General features: G+C 37.3%; 1 protein-coding gene across 7 annotated transcripts in view; it reads left to right on the top strand.

The window, feature by feature from the left end:
* LOC120516269 (echinoderm microtubule-associated protein-like 6) overlaps positions 1 to 19,996 on the top strand; it is a 347,341-nt gene that overhangs the window by 109,626 nt on the left and 217,719 nt on the right. For all 7 annotated transcript variants that reach the window (XM_039737818.1, XM_039737817.1, XM_039737816.1 and 4 more), the window contains exons 5-6: positions 3,843 to 4,028; positions 4,648 to 4,783. In XM_039737818.1, coding sequence (XP_039593752.1) covers positions 3,843 to 4,028; positions 4,648 to 4,783 — 322 coding nt within the window. The remainder of the gene's footprint in view (positions 1 to 3,842; positions 4,029 to 4,647; positions 4,784 to 19,996) is intronic.

Here is a 19,996-nt window from a genome sequence, read left to right as displayed (position 1 = left end):
ACAATATAGCCAACATGAGAAGAACACAAAATACAAAGAAAGAAAAGAAAAAACAAAACATTGCTGTCTTTCTTAGTCAGCTGATTCTTGCATTGACGCCTTGTATATTAGTTGGAATTTTCTAACCTCCAAAGAACAACCAAGTAGTCCTCATTCTCCCCTTCCATCTCCTTCTCCTTCTCCTTACCACTCCAGCCCTATGTCTTAAGCTATTTTAAATTTTTCTCCTTTTGTCACTTTTGACCAAACCTTTAATCACTAATGAGTCAGTGGTGACTCTCGTGCTGCAGGAAAACCAGGTTAGAACTCCTGGCTGTCGGTGTCTTTGCACTTTTGGGGCTTAAGTAGACCTTCTATAGCCAGGTCTCAGTGCAACCTCTTTAGCTGCCCCCTTTAATACAGGGACAAGATTGTCATGTTCTCATTTGGAGCCAAGTGCCCACTGCCTCACCTTTGAAATGTCTTTCTTTGCTGTATGGTGGCAGCTAGTTCACTACCTTTTCAAGGAAGAACCCTCAAATGCCTTTGAGGGGGAAGTAACTCTTTCTTATGGTATTGCATGTGTTTCTGTGTTTTATTTTTATGTATGTCACTTTAAATCTAGTTAGGTTCCATGTTCTTTGTAAGTAGAGCCCAAGAGGCAAGGCCACCCTGATGTCACCACTACTGAACCCTCCATCAGGCTATTTAGGTCAAAGTGAAAGGAGAGCACAGGCATGGCACATTGAAGCTCTAGTTGAGTTTTAGTGAGTACTGTGTTTCTTATTAGATTTTCTGAATATTTCTATTATTTTTTTGCCCCATTACTTGTTTATTTTTAGGTAACTCCTTTTGTTGGCATTTTTTGCTTTTCTAATAAACATTGCTTTATTTATATCAACCAAAGGATTTTATGGCTTCGTTTCTTTGAGAGGCATTTTTGATGTTTGAAACATTTAAGCTTATTTTTAAATATTCTACCTCTTTAGTCTTTTGTAGGCTGAAGCTGGCCTATAATGAATGTTAGGTGCCACGCCCATTGGGTGAAGCCTAATCTAAGCAGGAATTGGAGGCCAAGCCTGGCTTGGTTTGTGAAGGCTTTTGAAAGCCTCACAACCTTTTTTGCTATGAAGTTGACTCCACATCATGACACTCTTGCAACCTTTTGCCTATGGGATCTTCCTTACTGTAGGTAAAGGTCAGATGTTCGTAGCACCTACCATCCAGTGTACTTGACAAGTGTTAAATGTTATTGCCAATGCCACAACACCCTCTCACTTCTTCCTCTACATTTATCGCCTTACCTTGCTGCGTTGACATTTTGCATTGCTGTTTCTTTCCGTTAGTATAAGGGCCTTTCTCTTCATGGGAGTCTTATTTGGTACTTTGTGCCATCTTGTTACTTTACTTTGCTATCCTGGTGATTCCCTTTTCCTTGTAAACAACTGCCAACCATTCATCCTTCCTTACAGTATATTGTTTTTGGCACACCTACATACATAGTAATATAAATCACACATGGATGATATATGTTATGAAAAGTTGTCCTCTGTTGTCAATTCAGTAGGATATAGTTGGGCATATTGTCAATAAATTGGTCTCTGTTCCCACATATGGAAAGGTGCTGCTCAGAATTTTGAAGTTCTCTGAATTCTTACATAGTGGTGTCTCTTCCCAATCACTGAAAGTGCAAGGATTCAAACTTATTTTTTTATGTTTTTTTTTTTTTTAGCCTCGGTCTGTATTTGTAGCCACGTGGGAGTGTATGCTTTGTTGATTTATTTATTGATTTTTGCTTTATTTCTGTCTTCAATGCATTGTATTTTTATTAAATGTTTTTGAATTTACACTTGCTTTTAGGATAACTGTCTACTGAAACATATATCTGTAGGTACATACAATATTTGTGTACTATATGAAATAATGCTCTGAAAACATTAAACATGTCTTGGACATTCCTGAAATTGGTCATGTTGGTGACATAAAGCTATTGGAGGCTAGGACTTAAAAACGTCACATCAAGTTATACTGTAGAATTATCTTTAGCTTCTATAGTATCTGTAGTTAAAGAATTAGAAAGCATTAGTAGAAAGTAGAAGGCATGATTATTCAATTGAAAGGTTGGATGGAGCTGAAATCTAAGCTTGCAGACTTACCGTATATACTCGTGGATAAGTCGGGAGTTGATTTTACCGTATAATTTCTGGTATTTTATAATGTCGGTCATATAAGTCGAATGCGGAAAACTCACGCTGTTGGTCTAAGAGATTAGATAGATAGATACTTTATTGATCCCAAGGGGAAATTCATGATATGATTATGATATGCTAACGCCCACCTGAGAGAGTAACCACGGAGCAAACGGCCTTTTTTTCTATGTATTGTGCCTACATGACCACACGGTAATACCTGAACTATTCTGAGGTGACGTTTGCACTAATTTGTGTTTTTTGTATCTCACTCCCTCATACACCTTTATCGTAAGAGCATCCCTTATCTACGATGGACCGTTCAATCAGAAGAAAATATGAAGCTGGTTTTAAATTAAATGTAGTTGAAGTAGCAAAAGAAATTGGTAACTACGCTGCTGCAACAAAATTCGATGCGTCTGAGAAACTGATGTGAGATTGGAGGAGGCAAGTAGATGTAAAAAAAAAAAAAATGTGTTGCATTTTTGAACGGGCATATTAGTCATGGTCCGATTTTATGATTGATTTTTCAGATTTCAAGATCCGACTTATATGTGAGTATATACGTATATCCCAGGCAGGAGCTTGCCAAAGATGGGATGCCAGTTTATGTGGCATTAAGATATTCTTAAATAAATGTAATTAAATAAATATGAAAAAATCCTTAAAAGATTACTGTAAGTATGCAAGCTTTAATTCAGCAGAAAAGCAAGTAAAATGAAAGTGTAATTAAAAGCAACTTGAAGAAGGGACCTAAAAACACTAGCATTACTATTTTGTTTGTCAAGACGGGTTAAATCTTGATTTATGGAATTGTTTGTCCATTTAAAGTTACATGCAGTTGTACCATTATCTCCCTTTACTGAAATACTGCCAGTTTATAACAATACTGTTTTGTACAAAAGCAGCCAGCTATGGTTTCTAATGGTGGATGGTAGTTTATGTTTAAACAAGCTATGTCTCTGTCACAAATATAAAGTGAAGCTGTCTAATGTTTCTCTGTCCTCCATGATCATGTATTGGGACAAGCATTTTCAGAAAATGAGTGAAAGAGTTCAAGGGCTGTAGTGGGATCTCATCTTAATGTACATTTACAATTTTACGGGAGAACTTGGAAACAGACATGGAAATGAGGATACCTTGGTGCACACTCAAATCTTGCCATATATTATTGTCTTTTCATTAGTGGTAGTAACATTTGCTTGTTCACCAAAAATATTAAAATATTTAAGAAATAAATCAGTAACATTTTTTTCCTTTCAAAACAGACCTGGTATTTTTCAGGTAGGAATCGACCTGTTAGTGGTGACTTTCCAATGCTACTTTAGGAAGAAAGACCACAAGTCCAATGTGGACAGAGGTACTATCAGAGCTGCTACAACCTTAAACAGCGAAACTGTTCCCCACCCTAAATCACACTTGTGAATAAACACAATATTGCCATGAGTCTTTTTTGCATTGATTCCTCGAGTATGGTAGTATTTAATTTTAGAGAAAACATAGGTCAAAAAATGTATTTCTAAACTGCTTTCTGGTTTGCTATCGGTAATGTCTATAGTTAGAAGACCCCCATTATTAATTTAATATTATTTTTATTTTATGTTTACATCACATTTTTCCATGTCAGTGTTACTTGAATTGCTTTGAATTGCTTATTGTTCCAATCTTTCTTAGTTTTGGGCATTATGTGGAAATGCTTTAACGCCAAAAAGAGGTATCTTCGGAAAAACTGGGGACCTCCAGACAATTCTTTGCCTTGCTTGTGCTAAGGATGACATCACATATTCAGGAGCACTGAATGGGGATATCTACGTGTGGAAGGGGTTAAACCTGGTTCGGACAATTCAAGGAGCACATGGGGTCAGTAAAATATTTTATTTATTTGGCTCTTTTCCTGTACGTTGCTCCAATGTAATTGGCTCACAAAGGTTTTCTCCATCAAAGCGAATATGTATGAAATTTGACTCCTTTACTTAACTTTTTTCATAACTTGTATAAAATTCGAGGATGGAATTATCTTCTCACAGAGCTGTTCTACACATCATTCTCAAGGCAGATCAAGTTTAAACTGCCTGTCAAAAAGTAGAGGGCTTAATCCCTGCTGTAATTGTAACTTCTCATTTAGTTATACGCCACCACTGTGAGTCCATAGTTCTGTGGCGAGTTCAACATAACTTGAAAATGGACAAGCAGGTGGTGCTGAACTTTTTTTAATAACTTAAAAATTTGTTTTTAAATTAACATAAATTCATTTGGTTTTTTGTGTATAGAAAATTTCATCCTCTAAATAGTACACAGTTTAGAAGGTATGCTGTTGATAGACTTGCTTAATTTTTTGAATTATCAAATTGAGTTAAGATTATTATAGACAGTTCAAGAACTTACCTGTTTACAAAATGTCTTTTTGTTTTGACACTGCTACAGCTTTTTCTCTGCATATGGTAATAATGCTACAAAAATATGTTTCTGATTATTTTAGGCTGGGATATTTAGTATGTATGCTTGCGAAGAAGGTTTTGCTACTGGTGGAAGAGATGGCTGCATTCGATTATGGGATACTGACTTCAAACCAATCACCAAAATTGATCTCAGGGAAACCGAGCAAGGATATAAAGGTAGGAAATATTTACACACTGCTCCAATAAAGTTTATAACCCAGGACCTTCTGTTGACACTTTTTCTATAGTGTCGTTGCTTGTGACTGAAGACAGAGAGATATAATTAAAGTTAGTAAAAAATCTTTTATTAATACACACCAGGCAAAGGTAAGATGACAGAGAAGCACAGTCCTAGGACACCTGCCCTTCATCTGCCTCGAGGGGTCGGTGTCCCAAATCTTTTATAGGGCCTTTGTCTTATGACTTTAGTTGCACAAGAATTTCAAACCGTTACATCTTACAACATTTTGCTTGGATCAGCATTTACCACATCCTTTAAGTTCATCAGTTGGTCACTTGTGGTTTTAGTTCATCAGTTGGTCACTTGTGGTTTTTTGTTCGTTAGGAGAAACAAGAAGTTGCACTTGTCATGTGCACTATAGACAAGACAGGGTCTGCATGGCTTTGTCATGTACACCAGATTGATCAAACTATTTATTATTTTTCCACACTTCGAAGATTTTCCCCAAATGTAATGGGATTGTATACCACTTGCCTTTTGTAGATCATTGCACCATTTTACGATATTCGTACTGGTGGACATAAAATGTTGATTGTTTTATTCAAGACTGTAAAAAATAAATATTGCTTAAAACCATGTACAAACATGGCTTAATCATTAGCATAATTTGTTTTGTACAATAAACATTAAAGCATTTCAGCCAGATTCAAAATTTAATCCATTGCTGTACGGTGTACCAGTATTTGTGTTATCCTTCAAAAATCAGTTCTAGTAGGAAATTAATAATATAAGTTCAACAAGGTATTAATGATTATATATGTTGATGACAAAAATGAACTGAAATGCATTTTACCAATTTAAAGCAAATTTAAGAAATATTATATAAAAATAAAAAAAAGCTATAAAAGCAGGTGCAAGTAAGGAATAGTAGCATTCTTTAAGCTTGGGAAATACTGTGATGCAGAGTTTAGTTTTGCTGTCAGACAAAGGAGCCTGTGTTTATTTCATGCCTTGGTCAGTGCTGGTGTGGCATTTGCATTTTCTGGTGAAATGCTAATGAATTTTCCGTAGGTTGACCAATTTCCTCCCACAATCCTCCAGACCTGACATGCTTTTTGTTACGTGCTCCTATGATCCTATAAGTTAAAGCTGACAATCCGCCCATCCATCCATTATCCAACCCGCTATATCCTAACTACAGGGTCACGGGGGGTCTGCTGGAGCCAATCATCAATACTTAATGGAATTTTGAATACTTACTTACTATTTAACTTGTGCAGTCTGAATTCAGTATAGCACAAGTTCACATCTATCCACTTCATACAGGCTTTGTTCTTTATTTCTCTGCTGCACGAAGGAATTAAAACAGTAGTTTCTATGGTTTAGGAACAGTCTTTTTCAATAATTTCAGAACTTTTGCATTTTAGTCCCTACTGTGATTTAATGTTCATTTTGAGGCATTGTTTATTTAATAACAGAATTGAGCTTCATTTCACAATAGTTTTGTATGCTCCATAAATAACATATGTAACAAAATTTAATTTGTATTGACATTAATGAATACTGTTGCAACTCATTTCGGTATGAGTGTGCAGGGACCAGAGCCATTTGTGCTGGAGTGGCATAAAAGGAGTTGCACTGAGAAGTGTAGTAGGCTAGACTAGAAAAAAATTACAAGATGGACAGCATTGTGAGAGGAGCTTATGAGATTTAAGTACTTTACTAGGCATTTCCAGAGGCCGACATCAGGAGATTGTCTGGATCTCCCCTCAGAAAAGAGACGATAAACAGTTTTTTTTCCGAGAGTCATTAACGATTGCTTGTGTCTGCATATCAGTCCTCATCTACCACATCCTGGAATTTTCCAGTATATTGAATTAGTTAAGGAAAATTGATGTTGAAAATGCAGTCATAATACATTTTTATTACTACCATGTTTATTGGGACTGAATGTGAAAGAAGAGTTTCATTTAGGTAGTTGCAGTGGCTCTGATTTAACCAAAGTGCAGCACCCCTTCTCAATTTCCAGCACCAACCTACAGATTTTACCCCTGGTGCTCTCCATGTCCCTGGCCATTCTAAAACACATTTTTTTCAGTTATTTAGAATTCAGAAACACTTTTCAGTGTTGTTGATTTAATTTTAAATAAAGAGAAAATGAAAACATGTTTAAGGTCTGAAAATGTATTACAAATCAAAAGCTGATCTAATTCATAGAAATATTCTGACTCTTAATTCAGTACTTTGTAGAAGCCCCTTTGGCAGCAATACAGCCTGGAGTCTTCTTGATGACGTTTGTACAAGCTTTGCACACCTGGATTTGGCAAGTTTATCCCATTCCCCCTCTCTGATCCTCTAAAGCTCTATTAGATTGCATGGGATACATTTGTAAACTGCTATCTTGAGGTCTCCCCATAGATGTTCCATGGGGTTTAAATCTGGGCTTTGCTGGGCCACTTAAAGACAGTCAGAGAAATGTCCTGGAGCCACTCCAGTGTTGTCTTGGCTATTTGCTTCAGGTCATTATCATGCCAAGAGATGAACTGGTGCAGGTTTTTTCAAGGACCTTCTATTTGACTGCATGTTAAATCTGACCAGTTGCTGGGAAGCACCCTAATAGCAAGACGCTGTCACCCCCATGTGAGTGAATTAGGTAGGTGATGAGCATTGCCTGGTTAGGCATACTTGTTGGAGTTTTGTCCAAAGAGTTCAGTTTTGTCTCAACAAACCAGAGTCCTTTAAATGCTGTTCGGTAAACTCCAAGTGGGCTGTTACATGCCCTTTACTCAAATGTGGTTTCTGTCTAGCCACTCTACCATAAATGCCTGATTGAGTGCTGCTGAGATGGTTCTCCTTCTGACAGGCTGACTTATCTTAAAAGAAGACATCTGAAGCTCTTTTAGAGTGACTAAAGACCAAAGCCCTGTTTGCCTGGTTACTCACTTTGGCCAGATAGCCAACTCTAGGAATGAATCCTGGTGGTTCCAAATGTCTTACATTTCATAATCGTTGAGGCCATTGTCCCACTGAAAACATTCTAAGCTTTAGAAGTGGTTTTATACACTTTCCCTGATCTATGCTTCACTACATCTATATTACTGATGTCAGCAGAGAGTTTCTTGGACTTCATGGCTTGATTTTTGTCCTGACATGTAATGCGAATTGTGGGACCTTATACACATAGGAGTGTGTCTTTTTTAAGCTATGTCCAATCAATTCACTTTACCATAAGTGGTTGTTAAGCTGTTCTAGAAAAGAGGATGTACATGACCACAATTTGGAATGTCACAGGAAAGGGTCTATGAATCAGAGATTTCAGTTTTTGATTTTAAAATAAACTAGGGTGCTCTGCCACCTGCTTGCTTCACTCTCCAACTCCCGGGCTGGTGCTACGAGCTAGCCACTTCATGGCTCTGCCGCTCGCATATGGGGAAGCAGATGCACAATAGACCTAACTATTTTACATTACAGTGAATAATTAACCATAGTAAAAAATAGTAAAACGTAATAATTTGAAAGAAAATTATATTTCATGTTGTGTTAGAGGTATTCGTTGCGTTATACATTTTCATTCTGTTTGGCTTTGAAATTAACACGCAAATACTTTTTAAAGTTACACTTTTACTGTAAAACTTCAGTAAAAATAATATTTGGAATTAACTTTTCGTCAATATCACATTGAATTTTGATTCTCTGGTTGGAGTTGCATCATGACAACAAAACGTATAACTGTCTGTGAGTGAATATCATTTCTTTCTCTCTAATAAATAAACTGACTTTCGAATGTTTGTCCCTGTGATTTGTTAATTGTCATAACAAAAGTTATTCTAACGGGAAACTGTAAACATTTTAATACGAATGGCATATCAAGAGCTCCTTTGGTGTCTAATGTTATCCACGGAAGATGTACTACATTACCTTTCTTGGATACATCCTTCTTTCAACAGTAATTCGGGTGTTGGAAGACTGTATGGTGTTAACGGTTGTAGATATTCTATGGGATATATTAAGTTTTCATCTTCCACACCATCACCACCAACTGTTTCAGCATAGTCTATAAATAGGTATTTAACCAATTTGCCGTGTAACCGATCGACAATTTTCACATTAATTCATTTGACTTAATCGTTTCTCTGTGCTAGGATTGCCTGTGTAATTATTTCTTCTGTTGATGACCCTTGGTGATGAAATTCTTCAATAAGATTTGGACATAATAAGTCTTCTTTTATTGGGAAATTAAAGTGAGGAAGACGAAAAAATTTATAAGACCTGAGAGTGTAGGAAGTGTGTCTGACAAGAGCATTCACACGAATGAGAGGTGAGAGGACTGTGGGCGTGGGCCTTTTACCATAATTGGTTGAGAGGAGGGCGGGACTTGAAAAAATCTCTTGGCAATAGTTTTGCCTCAAGATTTATAGAAAAATTTACAAACCTTTCAGTTTTCACTTTGTCATTATGGGTTATTGAGTGTGAGTTAATGGGCAAAAATAGTAAATTTATCCACACACAGTAAGGTGTGCAGAAAGTAAAGGGGTCTGAATGCTTGCTAAATCCACCATATTTTAAAATTATGTAGAATATATAAATGTCGGGCATTTTTAAAATCAATTGCACGCAAAAAGGTTGAAATGGGCAGGTGCCAAGTCCAAGTAGAATTCATAATGAAATTAAGTAACTGACTCCAGGTTTGCCAATTGGATTATAAAGAAATGCTTACAAATGGCTACTTAGAGCAAAAGGGGGTGGTGCTGAGGCACCCTCAGCCCCCATACAAGTTCTGGCTGCTACTCTGTGAATTATGCAACATCAACATATCGGGCATAAGCTCAAAATTATGACACATCTGTGTTGCCAGTCAGTTCACCAATGGCTATGAATATATGATCAGCCCGACTATCACCCAACTTTGGATATCCTCTACCAAGAAATGAACAGGGCATACAGCAGCTGCAAATGACAGTGGGATCTGTTTCACATGTTTAATAACATTATTTATCAACTCATCAATAATAACTGTAGGTAAAATGCCTATTTTGCATTAGTTTGATTTCCCTGTATCAGTTAAGGCGTTATTGTGCTTAATCATTTTTCGTGTAGCTTAGAAGGAATCACTTGTTACTTGTTGAGTTAGTGAATAGGTATTTCCTGCTGTGGTGCTTGTTTGCTTTCAAGGCTTCAACTTCCCTGTGCTGGGCCTCTAACTCTGGTGAGTACAATTCATTGAAAGTGCTTTACTTTACATGGAACTCTTTTATAACAGGGGCTATTTCATGATTCATTTGTCATTGAAATGATGGTTCTCTGTATCCATTTCCTCTTAAGACATTTTGACATAGACATTTTTGCTAGCTGTCTTATTTTGATAGCTACCTTGCAATGTTACGTCCTCACCAGTCAGTTAATGTTATGTCATTGGATAAAACCACTCTGGATTTTCTATGTAAAAAATATAATTGATGTAATATAAATGATGATTAAGCTAGCTAATTTGGAGTGACACTAGAATGTATTTAGTGCAACATATGCACGGTGCTTCCTAATGTTGTATACATTTACATTTGACTTGGTGTATACTGATATAATGTTTGTGTGATTTAAATGATTTGGTGATTGAATGAGTGTGTAGGAGTGAATGAGGGAGTGTGTTTTTTATATTGTGTCTGGTGTTTTTGCAGGTTTGAGGGTTGGTACAGCCCAAAAAGAATCTGCTGCGAATGTATTTAGCCCCTAGTATTTAGCACTTAAGTCTTTAATTTACCTCAAGAATGATTTAAGATATGAAAAGGTAAGGTAAGTGACGGCAAAGGTGGTAGGGATGAGAACGGTGCCCATACCTATTGTGCTGCCATGCTGGCCGCTGCCAAGAGTTGATTTTACAATAAATTAAAATAAAAAAAGGAATAACCCTGGAGGTCAATCATCACCCCCAAAAGTGGATAGTCGATGTCGCATAGTACATGTGTACCAAATTTCAGGTCAATAGGTCAAACGGTTTGTGAGCTACAGGTGATTTAAAATCCTGGACAGACAAACAAACAGCCATGGTAGCGTATTGTATATAAAGATATAATTTTGCTTATTTCACCTATCTCTATGTATGTCTTTGAGTGAAATAACCACATATTGCAATAAATACAGTTGTCAGACTTTTAATGACAATCTTTATAATGAACACCTTCATATTTAGAGTCTGCGGTGGGTTGGCACCCTGCCCGGGATTAGTTCCTGCCTCGTGCCCTATGTTGGCTGGGATTGGCTCCAGCAGACCCCCGTGACCCTATGTTTGGATTCAGCGGGTTGGAAAATGGATTGATGGATGGATATTTAGAGTTGGTTACTCTCTCTGGTGAAGGAGCCACTCAGAAGTACTACTGTGTAAATGGTTCCAGCAGAGTCCCAGGCACAACACCAATGCTTTCTCCAAGAGTTGTCAGTGCATCAAACAGTAGCTGTGCACTCACATGTGCGGTACTTCAGGCACAAAGATAAACAATTAGAGCCATCCAAGAACTGAGCTGAAAGCTCAGAAAAATCATGGGGGTACTAACAGAAATATCATTAAATGCCCTATTCACTAAAAGTCGTTAAACAATCTTGTTAGAAAATATATACTACCTGTCAAAAGTTTTGAAACACCTCAGTTTTTCCAATTTTTCTTCAAATGTAATCAGTTGAAATGCAATGAATGACCTAAAATGGTGAAAGGTAAGCAGGTTAGCATAAACTGAAAAAAATGGAAATTTCAGAATCTTACAAATGGGCCTTCTTCAGGGAACAACTTATAGGTTACAACCTACAGATGTTCTTCAACAGTTAAAGTTAATTAAGCCTTGCAAGGTGAAGCAAACAATTTGCACAGGTGTCTTAACTTATGTTGATTACTCAACGCTAGAATCCCTGAAGCTTACAATTTTTTTCATTGTCCCTGACCTCCTTCAGTTTTCCTGATTATACACCAAGAAGCTAGCTGCTCACTGCACTATTAGCCTGCTTTTGTTTTGCAGATGTTTTGGAAATGCCCCATTCTGTTAGATGAAGGCATCGCCATGCTGAAATCCTCACAGTTCAAGTCTGTGTTGAAGTGTTTATCGGGCGATGTGTTTGTAAGGAATTATACAGGTAATGAAATATCATGAACTGAAATACATACAGTTCATGTGTATTTCATGTCTACAATGATCTGTGTAAATATAGAAAGACCGTGGAAATGCGAGGTAAGAAATGCTGAACACACGGCTAAAACAGAAAATGTTTTCATGTGTTTTAATAATAATGACATCATTTTGATGTGAAGTGTAGGATGATGAAGCCCAAATATCCAACAAACACTTTTGCAAAAGTTGTAACAAAACAAGTATGCTTTTATTCAAAAATAAAACCAAAGAAAAAGAAATTGCTCAATTGACATGTTGCTGAAGCCCAACTATCAGTCGGGACAAAGTAAACGACATTCGAATACGTGTGATATGTGTGTGTCTATGCGTCTCATTTTCAACTAGTTGTCACAGTGGTAACACTGCACTAGCGTGGGTCTGCACAGATGACGTAGTGAAAAAGCTACTGTTTAGCAATGGTGAGGTAACAGGTTTGAATCCCGCATCTGCTCTGCATTTAACACATGGAGTACTGAGCAGCTTATTATTATTATCATATAACAAAAACATACATTTTGATGTGTTTGTAACATCTCGTGTAAATTTATGGTACTTCTAAAGGACGTTACTTTTCCTTGCACACAGATATTCCTATCAACAAGTCATTTGAACATTTTTTTTTATTCAGTTTTATTCATGGATTTTTTTATTCAGTTTTATTCTTGGACTCTTCAATGAAAAAAATCAATCAAATGACATGTTGATGTGAATGTCCATGGGCGAGGAAAAGTAATATCCACCACAAACACTGCAGTGTCTGTTTGCTCATCAAGACACCAACAAGAAATGATTGAGCTGTGTTTGTGTGTATCCCTTCAGCGCTAACTATTACAAGTACCATAAATTTACGCTGGCTGTTACAGACCCAAATCAAATGTATGTTTTTATTATATAATAGTAACAAAAGTAGCAGCTCACTACTCAAAACAGTAAATGAGTGGATAACTGGGGATCAAACCTGCAATCCTTTGATTACAAGGCAGAGTCCTTACCTCTGCACCAACTAAACTGACGCAGCTACTTCGTATCGGTTGAGAGTTGAACTTTTTACACATTGCCAGTAACATGTAAATTGAACAATTTCTTTTTCGGTGTTTATATTCTTGAATAAATGTACGCTTGTTTCGTTACACCTTTTGTGAAAGTGTTTATTTGATATTTGGACATTAGCCTTCACACATTGTACACTTCATGTCAACATTTTGTCATTATTACTATAACATGAAAAAAGTTTCCGTTTTAATTATGTGTTCAGCATTTCTTGCCTCACATTTCCTGTCCTACATTTACACATATCGTTGTAGACACGGAACACACATGAAATGTACGTATTTCAAATAACAATATATTATTTACCCTATATAATTCCATACACCTAACTCCCAAATAAAGAGACTTGATTTACTTATCTTCCTACAGTGTAAAGTCACAACTTTATGACCATTGCACATGCCTATGTCTATCAAACACAGGAAGCTGTGCAGTCTACTTGTGACTACACTGTACAGTAGGAAGATAAGTAAATAAATATAGGCAAATAACATTCGATCTGTCTTTTATATAAGTAACGTATAAATGTTTTTTATATAAAAACCATCAAAAAACATAATCACAAACAGAACTTTGCATGATATCATGGCAAGCTCTGTAGGCCCTGCTGTTTCATTGAAGGACATGTGTATGGCAGATTCACTGGCAGGATGACACCCTGTCTCTTTCTACATCCAAATGGTGCCGTCTTTTGCCTTTATGCCTGGTGCAGCTGTATTGTTCCTATGTGTGACTGGATGTTTCTTGCAAGGAGGACTTCTATTCTCTTTCTCTGATGTAGAATCCTCATCTGTGTTCACCTCTGTTATACCACGTCTTTATTTGAAAACTAACAGTGTCAGTTCGGAGGAAGCGTGAATGTGACTGAGATAAAACCGAATACAGTGGAACGTCTCTGAACACGTAAAAATCGGGTTACGACCAAAAAGTTCGGCAAAGTTTTGCATTTGTTCACGACCACACACTCGGGTAACGAACAAGCCAGTTTCCCTTCCGGTTCGTACGCGCCAATGATTTGTCGTGTTCAGTCTCTTCCTGTACTGTAAATTGTTCTCGGTGCATCACGCAGAGGGACTCTCCCTCAAAACTGTAACCTCCTCTCAACCCAGCTTCCTCCTGTGGTATAGCGGGTCCGCAGCTCCTGTCAAAAAGGCCAGTTTTAATAAATAATCACCGCACTCGCAGCTTGGTGGTGTTGTGTGGCCGAAGCGGTTCCCGAGGAGTTTGTGATGTGGGTGTTTCTCACCTAAGTGCACAGGTGAGAAGCGGTCCGCATCCGTAATTGTTGCCATAATATATAGAAGCGCGAGTCGGCTAAAGGGAAAGAACAGGAAAGAACGGGAGGTTGCAGGAGAAAGCAGGAAGCAGGAGAAGAAAGCTGGTGCAGGAGAGCATGAGACAGAGAGAGAGAGAACGATCAAGCAAGCCAGCAAGCTGCTGAGCAGGGAGCCTGGGTGTTTGTCTCAGTGTTATTCAATGTTTTTACATTTAGTTTACTATTACACTGTGCATTCTATGGTATAATAAACTATTTTTGTCCTTAAAAATCATTAAAGAAAATATATTTACATACAGTTCGTACGGTCTGGAATGGATTAATTGTATTTACATACAATCCTATGGGGGGGAATTACTTCAGGTCACAACCAAATTGGGTTACGACCAGAGTTTTGGAACGAATTACAGTCTTGACCCGAGGTTCCACTGTAATAAAAAAAGTTAACCTTTACAAGTACCATAAATTTACACCGGCTCTTACAGACTCATATCAAATGTATGTTTTTATCCAATGATGGTAACAAAAAGAGCAGCTCACTACTGGGAACGGTAAATGCAGGAAGGACCCGGAATCGAAGCCACAACCACTTGATTATGAGACAGCGTTTCTTACCTCTGCACCCGCCAAGCAGACTGTACCCTAACCCAATTTTTTTTCTTCGTTTTATTCTTGGATTAAAGTGCACTTGTTTTGTTATACCTGTACCTTTTGTGAAAGTGCTTGATATTTGGACTTCAGTCTTCACACATTAAACAGTTGCCATCAAGCCATGATCTGTGACTTCCCTTGATAATGTCTAGCTGGATCTTCAGAGTAGCAACAAGTCTGTGGTTCAAATTCACAAACTGGGCAATTCTCTAGATCCTGCAGTTCCGTAGAAGCCTCCAGTGTCTGTCCACGAGGATGTGATCTCCTTCATTGCATCATCAGTATTGAAGCACCAAATCCAGTGATGTGGCTCAGGGCACTGGAACCAGGGACCAGCGATTTTCAGCCCCTGACCTTTTGAAGTCAAGGAATATGGAGCCATTTTCATCATGGTTGCCAAACCCATGGGGACCAACACAGCCCTTATTGCCAGCCCTGTCAGTGCCAGAGGTTGCTTTGAACTCGCACATGACTAGAGGAGTGTCACCTCGCAGGCACCCATCAACCACCAAAAGAAGTTGCAAATAGATGTCTACTACGCGAGATAGTCTGAGGTGTGCAGAGTGAAGAGAGAATGAGACAGGACTGTTCCTTGTGGTGCTCCAGTGTCACTCACGTCAGTATTAGAAACACAGTCCTTGCGTTTCACAAACTGAGGTCTTCCCAACAAATAGTCCATTAATTTGGACACCATAGACTCATCTACCTGCATATCTCTGAGTTTACCCCTTAACATGAATGATTGGATGGTACTGAAGGCACTGGAGAAATCAAAAACTGTAATCCTCACAGTGCTGTCAGCTTTGTCCAGGTGAGAATAAGCCTTGTGGAACAGGTAGGACTGAAGCATGCAATTATCTATCTTTGTCTACAAAGAGGATTCATATAGTCCAGGACCAGCCTTTGAAAGGTCTCGATCATGTGAGACATAAGTGTCATTAATATGCTTTCTTTGGAACAGGAACAATGCAGGATGTTTTCCACAGCAGCAGCACTTTGTGAAGCATTAGGGCTCATTTATACTTCACGCGACGCGATGCATGCTGCAGCGGACGCTCCTGCTACGCAAGCGTTGAAGTGTTTATACTTGCGCGCGTACTTTATGTAAATCTGGAGGAGTCCATCAGGTGGCAGTGTGAGATATTATCACGGTGAGAACATGTTTGGCTTCTCTGTGTTGTGAATTGCCTAAATCACCTATTAAATTCCGATAACACCTTACCGCAATATCTGTGAAAAGGATGTTTATTGATTAAATCCATCAATCCAGGGATGTGTCCATTCCAACAAGCATTGGGCACGACTGAGAAACAATCCCTGGACGAAGTCTCCGCTCATCGCAAGGTGAATACAAGCACACATACACTAGCGTCATTTTAGCGGCACCAAATCCCCAAATCTGCTTATCTTTGGAAGGAAACCGGAGCACAGTGTGGAATACAAGCAGGAAATACCAGCAACGTAACTCCCTGCGAGACAGCAGTGCTACTGCTTCGCCACCGTGTCACCCCCATGTGTGTAATTATTAACAGTATTTATTATTTAAATGAAATTATATGTAAAATGTAACATACACACTTTAAAATGCATTTCATCATGAAAGTGATATCAAGTATGAATCTAAAGATTCTAAATGTGCAGAGAGTTGGAATGTCAGACATTTAATGTGTTCTGTGTGGTGATCTTTTGCTGCTTGCCGCAGCTGTCAGGTCCAAGAAGCTCGTAGCGATTAAAAACTGGGATGACGTTTACGACGGTCTGCTTTAATGATAAAGTAAACTACGAGGTTAAAGTGGACAATTCGAGATTAAAGCCGAAATTTCCATTTTAAATCACAAAATACACGTTTTCACCGTGTCCTTTATTTTTTTCTCAGTGGTTCAAATATAACGCTATGCATTATGTTGCTGTTGTTAAGTTGCAAAAATAAAAAAATTTAAAAAGACGACACAAAAGATGGCATGTGAGACTTTTAAAATGTATCGTGTCATTACGATCGGGAATATGCGACGCTTGAATATAAAAGCACCACGAATGCATTTGTATGTCGGCATTTTGCTTCAACACTTTGAACCATTCATCAAACAGCAAAGCGCGCACATCGATCCCCGAAGGATCTCCATAGAGGCTTGCTGTCACATGTAGATAGTAAACAGAGACTCTGACGTCACGTTCCGACTTTTAGCACACTGCGCCCCGACTTTTTGCTGGTACTGCAACTCGCAGCGTTCGCGTTAATTTCTGAGGACCTGCTCAGAGGACGCGTGAAATGAACGCTGGGTACGCGTGGCAGCCATGATGCGGACACGTACGCGTTCTGAGCGTGAAGTATAAATGAGCCCTTAGGGACAGACTGAACAGGTGACAGATGACTCCACAAAGTTTGTCAGCACAGGTCTTAAGAACTGCAGGAGACACTAAAACAAGGAATATCACGATTATGAGTTATACATACAGCAGAATATTGACATGGGTGCAAGGTGAACAACTGGCGTAAACTTTGGATCTCTTGTGAGTCTTATGTGACTGTAATACAAAAATGTGAAGAAGAATATAAAAAAATGAAAACATTTAAGGATTTACTAATCTTTGTATTTTAATATGGTTTGTTTAAGTCGGACTTCTAGTTTTTACATGTCTGATACCGTTAGAAAACATTTTTTGTGTTTGTGTGTCTTGTTTTTGTGTAATTTGTACCTGGGGGAGTAAAAATATGCCATAATTGGCAATTGCCTGTGTTATCATCAGTGCTATATTTCTTAAAATATACATTTTTCTGAACATTTGAGGAACTTATTAGAACAGTGAATATATCTTTACTTGTGCAGCATCAGACAGAGGAAATTAATACATACAATAAACATGAATTTTAGGCTTATTAAAAGAAGACTGTGGAAAATCACAAATAATCAGCTTATTAAAATTAATTATGTAAGTAAGCATAAAAGATCAGTAAAGAAGCTAACCGAAGGGTTAAAATGAAAAAAGAAAAGGTCTTGGTCAAAGAGCTTCAAAAATAACAAAGGTCAAAATATTACTCAAATGCTTTTTAAATGGATTTGCATAATTGAAGTAAAAAAGGAAAAAAATTCAATACAAAAGAAAAAAAAATCTAAGACCTCAAATTAAGCAAAGCATCTTTAACAAATACTGTTAACGTGGGAAGGAGAATGATACGAAATCCCAACCTAAAGAGCCAAAACCTAAATCTTCAACACATATCTATTAATTCTGTTATTAAAGAAAACCTAACCAGAAATAACTATAACAATCAAACTTAATTATGGGGAGATTGGATCAATTCAGTAAAGGGGAGTCAAAGATAAAAAGAAAGGAACTTAATTCCCTAACGTTTAAAATGGGGCTCAAAGAGTCTTTAAATTAAGCCATCTTACGTAGTGGTCACACCTGCCGGTCTAGGGGTCCCACACACTGAGCTCCATATCTATTGACACAAATACAAAACAGGCAAAATGAAACCTTCAAAAATATTGTTAAAATTATTAAAATACTTAACCAAAAGATAAAAATATAATAAACTGCAAACAGATTGAAGCAAGTAACAAGGGAAAAATGTCAAAAGTCAAGGACAGATTCCTAGTGTAGACCTGATAATTTGGAAAGGAGTAGGAAATAAGAGTACTGGTTTCTAATGAACATTGTATTGAGTTTTTAGTATTGATAGTATTATGTCCAGTCACTTTATAAATAATGATATTGTTAAAAACACAGTGATTTAATTGTGAATGGCGCAAACTAACATCTAAGCACCATGATGAAGCCTTCAATGATAAAACGATTGTCTTCTCTAATTGGTCAAATACAGTATAAACCTTTTGCTTCTGCTGTAGTTTCAAAGGTACAGTTACCTGAGGGATGAAAATGTAAAAAAAAAAATTCAATGGCATTGTCTCAAAATATTTAATCTAAAGTCAGCATTCAAACCATTAGGAATTGAGATAGACAACTGTGTGTGCATTGTTCATTTACTGTAGCTTCAGTGAAAAGGAAAGAAATGCCACAGAAAATCTTCTATGGTGAGTATTGAGTATTTTTCGTTTAAACTGGGGGGGTCACAGTAATGACAATTATGAAACAAAATCTTCATTTAATTGTTTAAATTGAAGTATCAGACCAGAATCAAATTCTTACAGTAATTCAGATCATTTGATAGGTATCAATATAAGAAAAAAAAAAAATCCTGGTCCTTATCACTTTGTCATTTGAAAGCTTCTCTTCAAGTTTCTCTGTAGCTTTTTAGCATGTTTTCTTTTATCAGTTGAAATAGTAATATATTGTTAGTTCATTTGTAACAAGTTTTACTTTTGGACAGTAGCTGCTGTTTGTTAACTGGCTCTTCCTAAGTTTAATCCTGCTTGACCTTTGGATCAGCATCATATGGGGATCCCAGCTGTCACCAGCTGGAAGTAATTTCCTCTCATTAGGGTGCTTTACATTGTTAACTGAGATGCTGAGAGCTTATGGGCAATTTACTTATCCACATTGTGTGAGGTTTTCCTACAGTATAGTCCTAAAACCATCTGCCAATCAAAAGATTTGAAAAGGTCATTTATTTGAACTTGAAATTCATGTTTCAAAGGAAATAATAGATCAAAGCGATACCTAGAAAAAGTGATTTTTTAAAAAGTGCTTATAATATAGTTCACTATTCACTAACAATGTATATGTCTGTTTTAGGGCTACTGATTTCAGTTCTACCAAGTCTGATAAATGACCTAAAACAAAAGATTAATGGAGTTGATTCTCTTCAGTTTAAGCATTTCAGGATTAACAGTGTAACAATACTTCATGTGACTGAAGTATTTAAACTTTTAAAGGGAATATGTATGGCAAACACCAGGTGTTACTTTAAAATGAGTTCTTCAGCTAGCACCTTGATGCACTAACAGAAGCTTAAAGGTTACATTTCACACTTGAAATTCTGACTTGGTTGTTTCTGAATGTGTTTGATGAACAGATATTAACGTCTTATTTTGAGCTAAATGGAGTTTTGTTTTCAAAAATATCTCTCATTTACTTAAGACTACCATAAAGTATTTTATTTCATTGGATCAGAA

This window comes from Polypterus senegalus, chromosome 16 (assembly GCF_016835505.1).
Source record: "Polypterus senegalus isolate Bchr_013 chromosome 16, ASM1683550v1, whole genome shotgun sequence".
Lineage (NCBI taxonomy): Eukaryota > Metazoa > Chordata > Cladistia > Polypteriformes > Polypteridae > Polypterus > Polypterus senegalus.
This window is presented reverse-complemented; position numbering and strand designations above follow the sequence as displayed.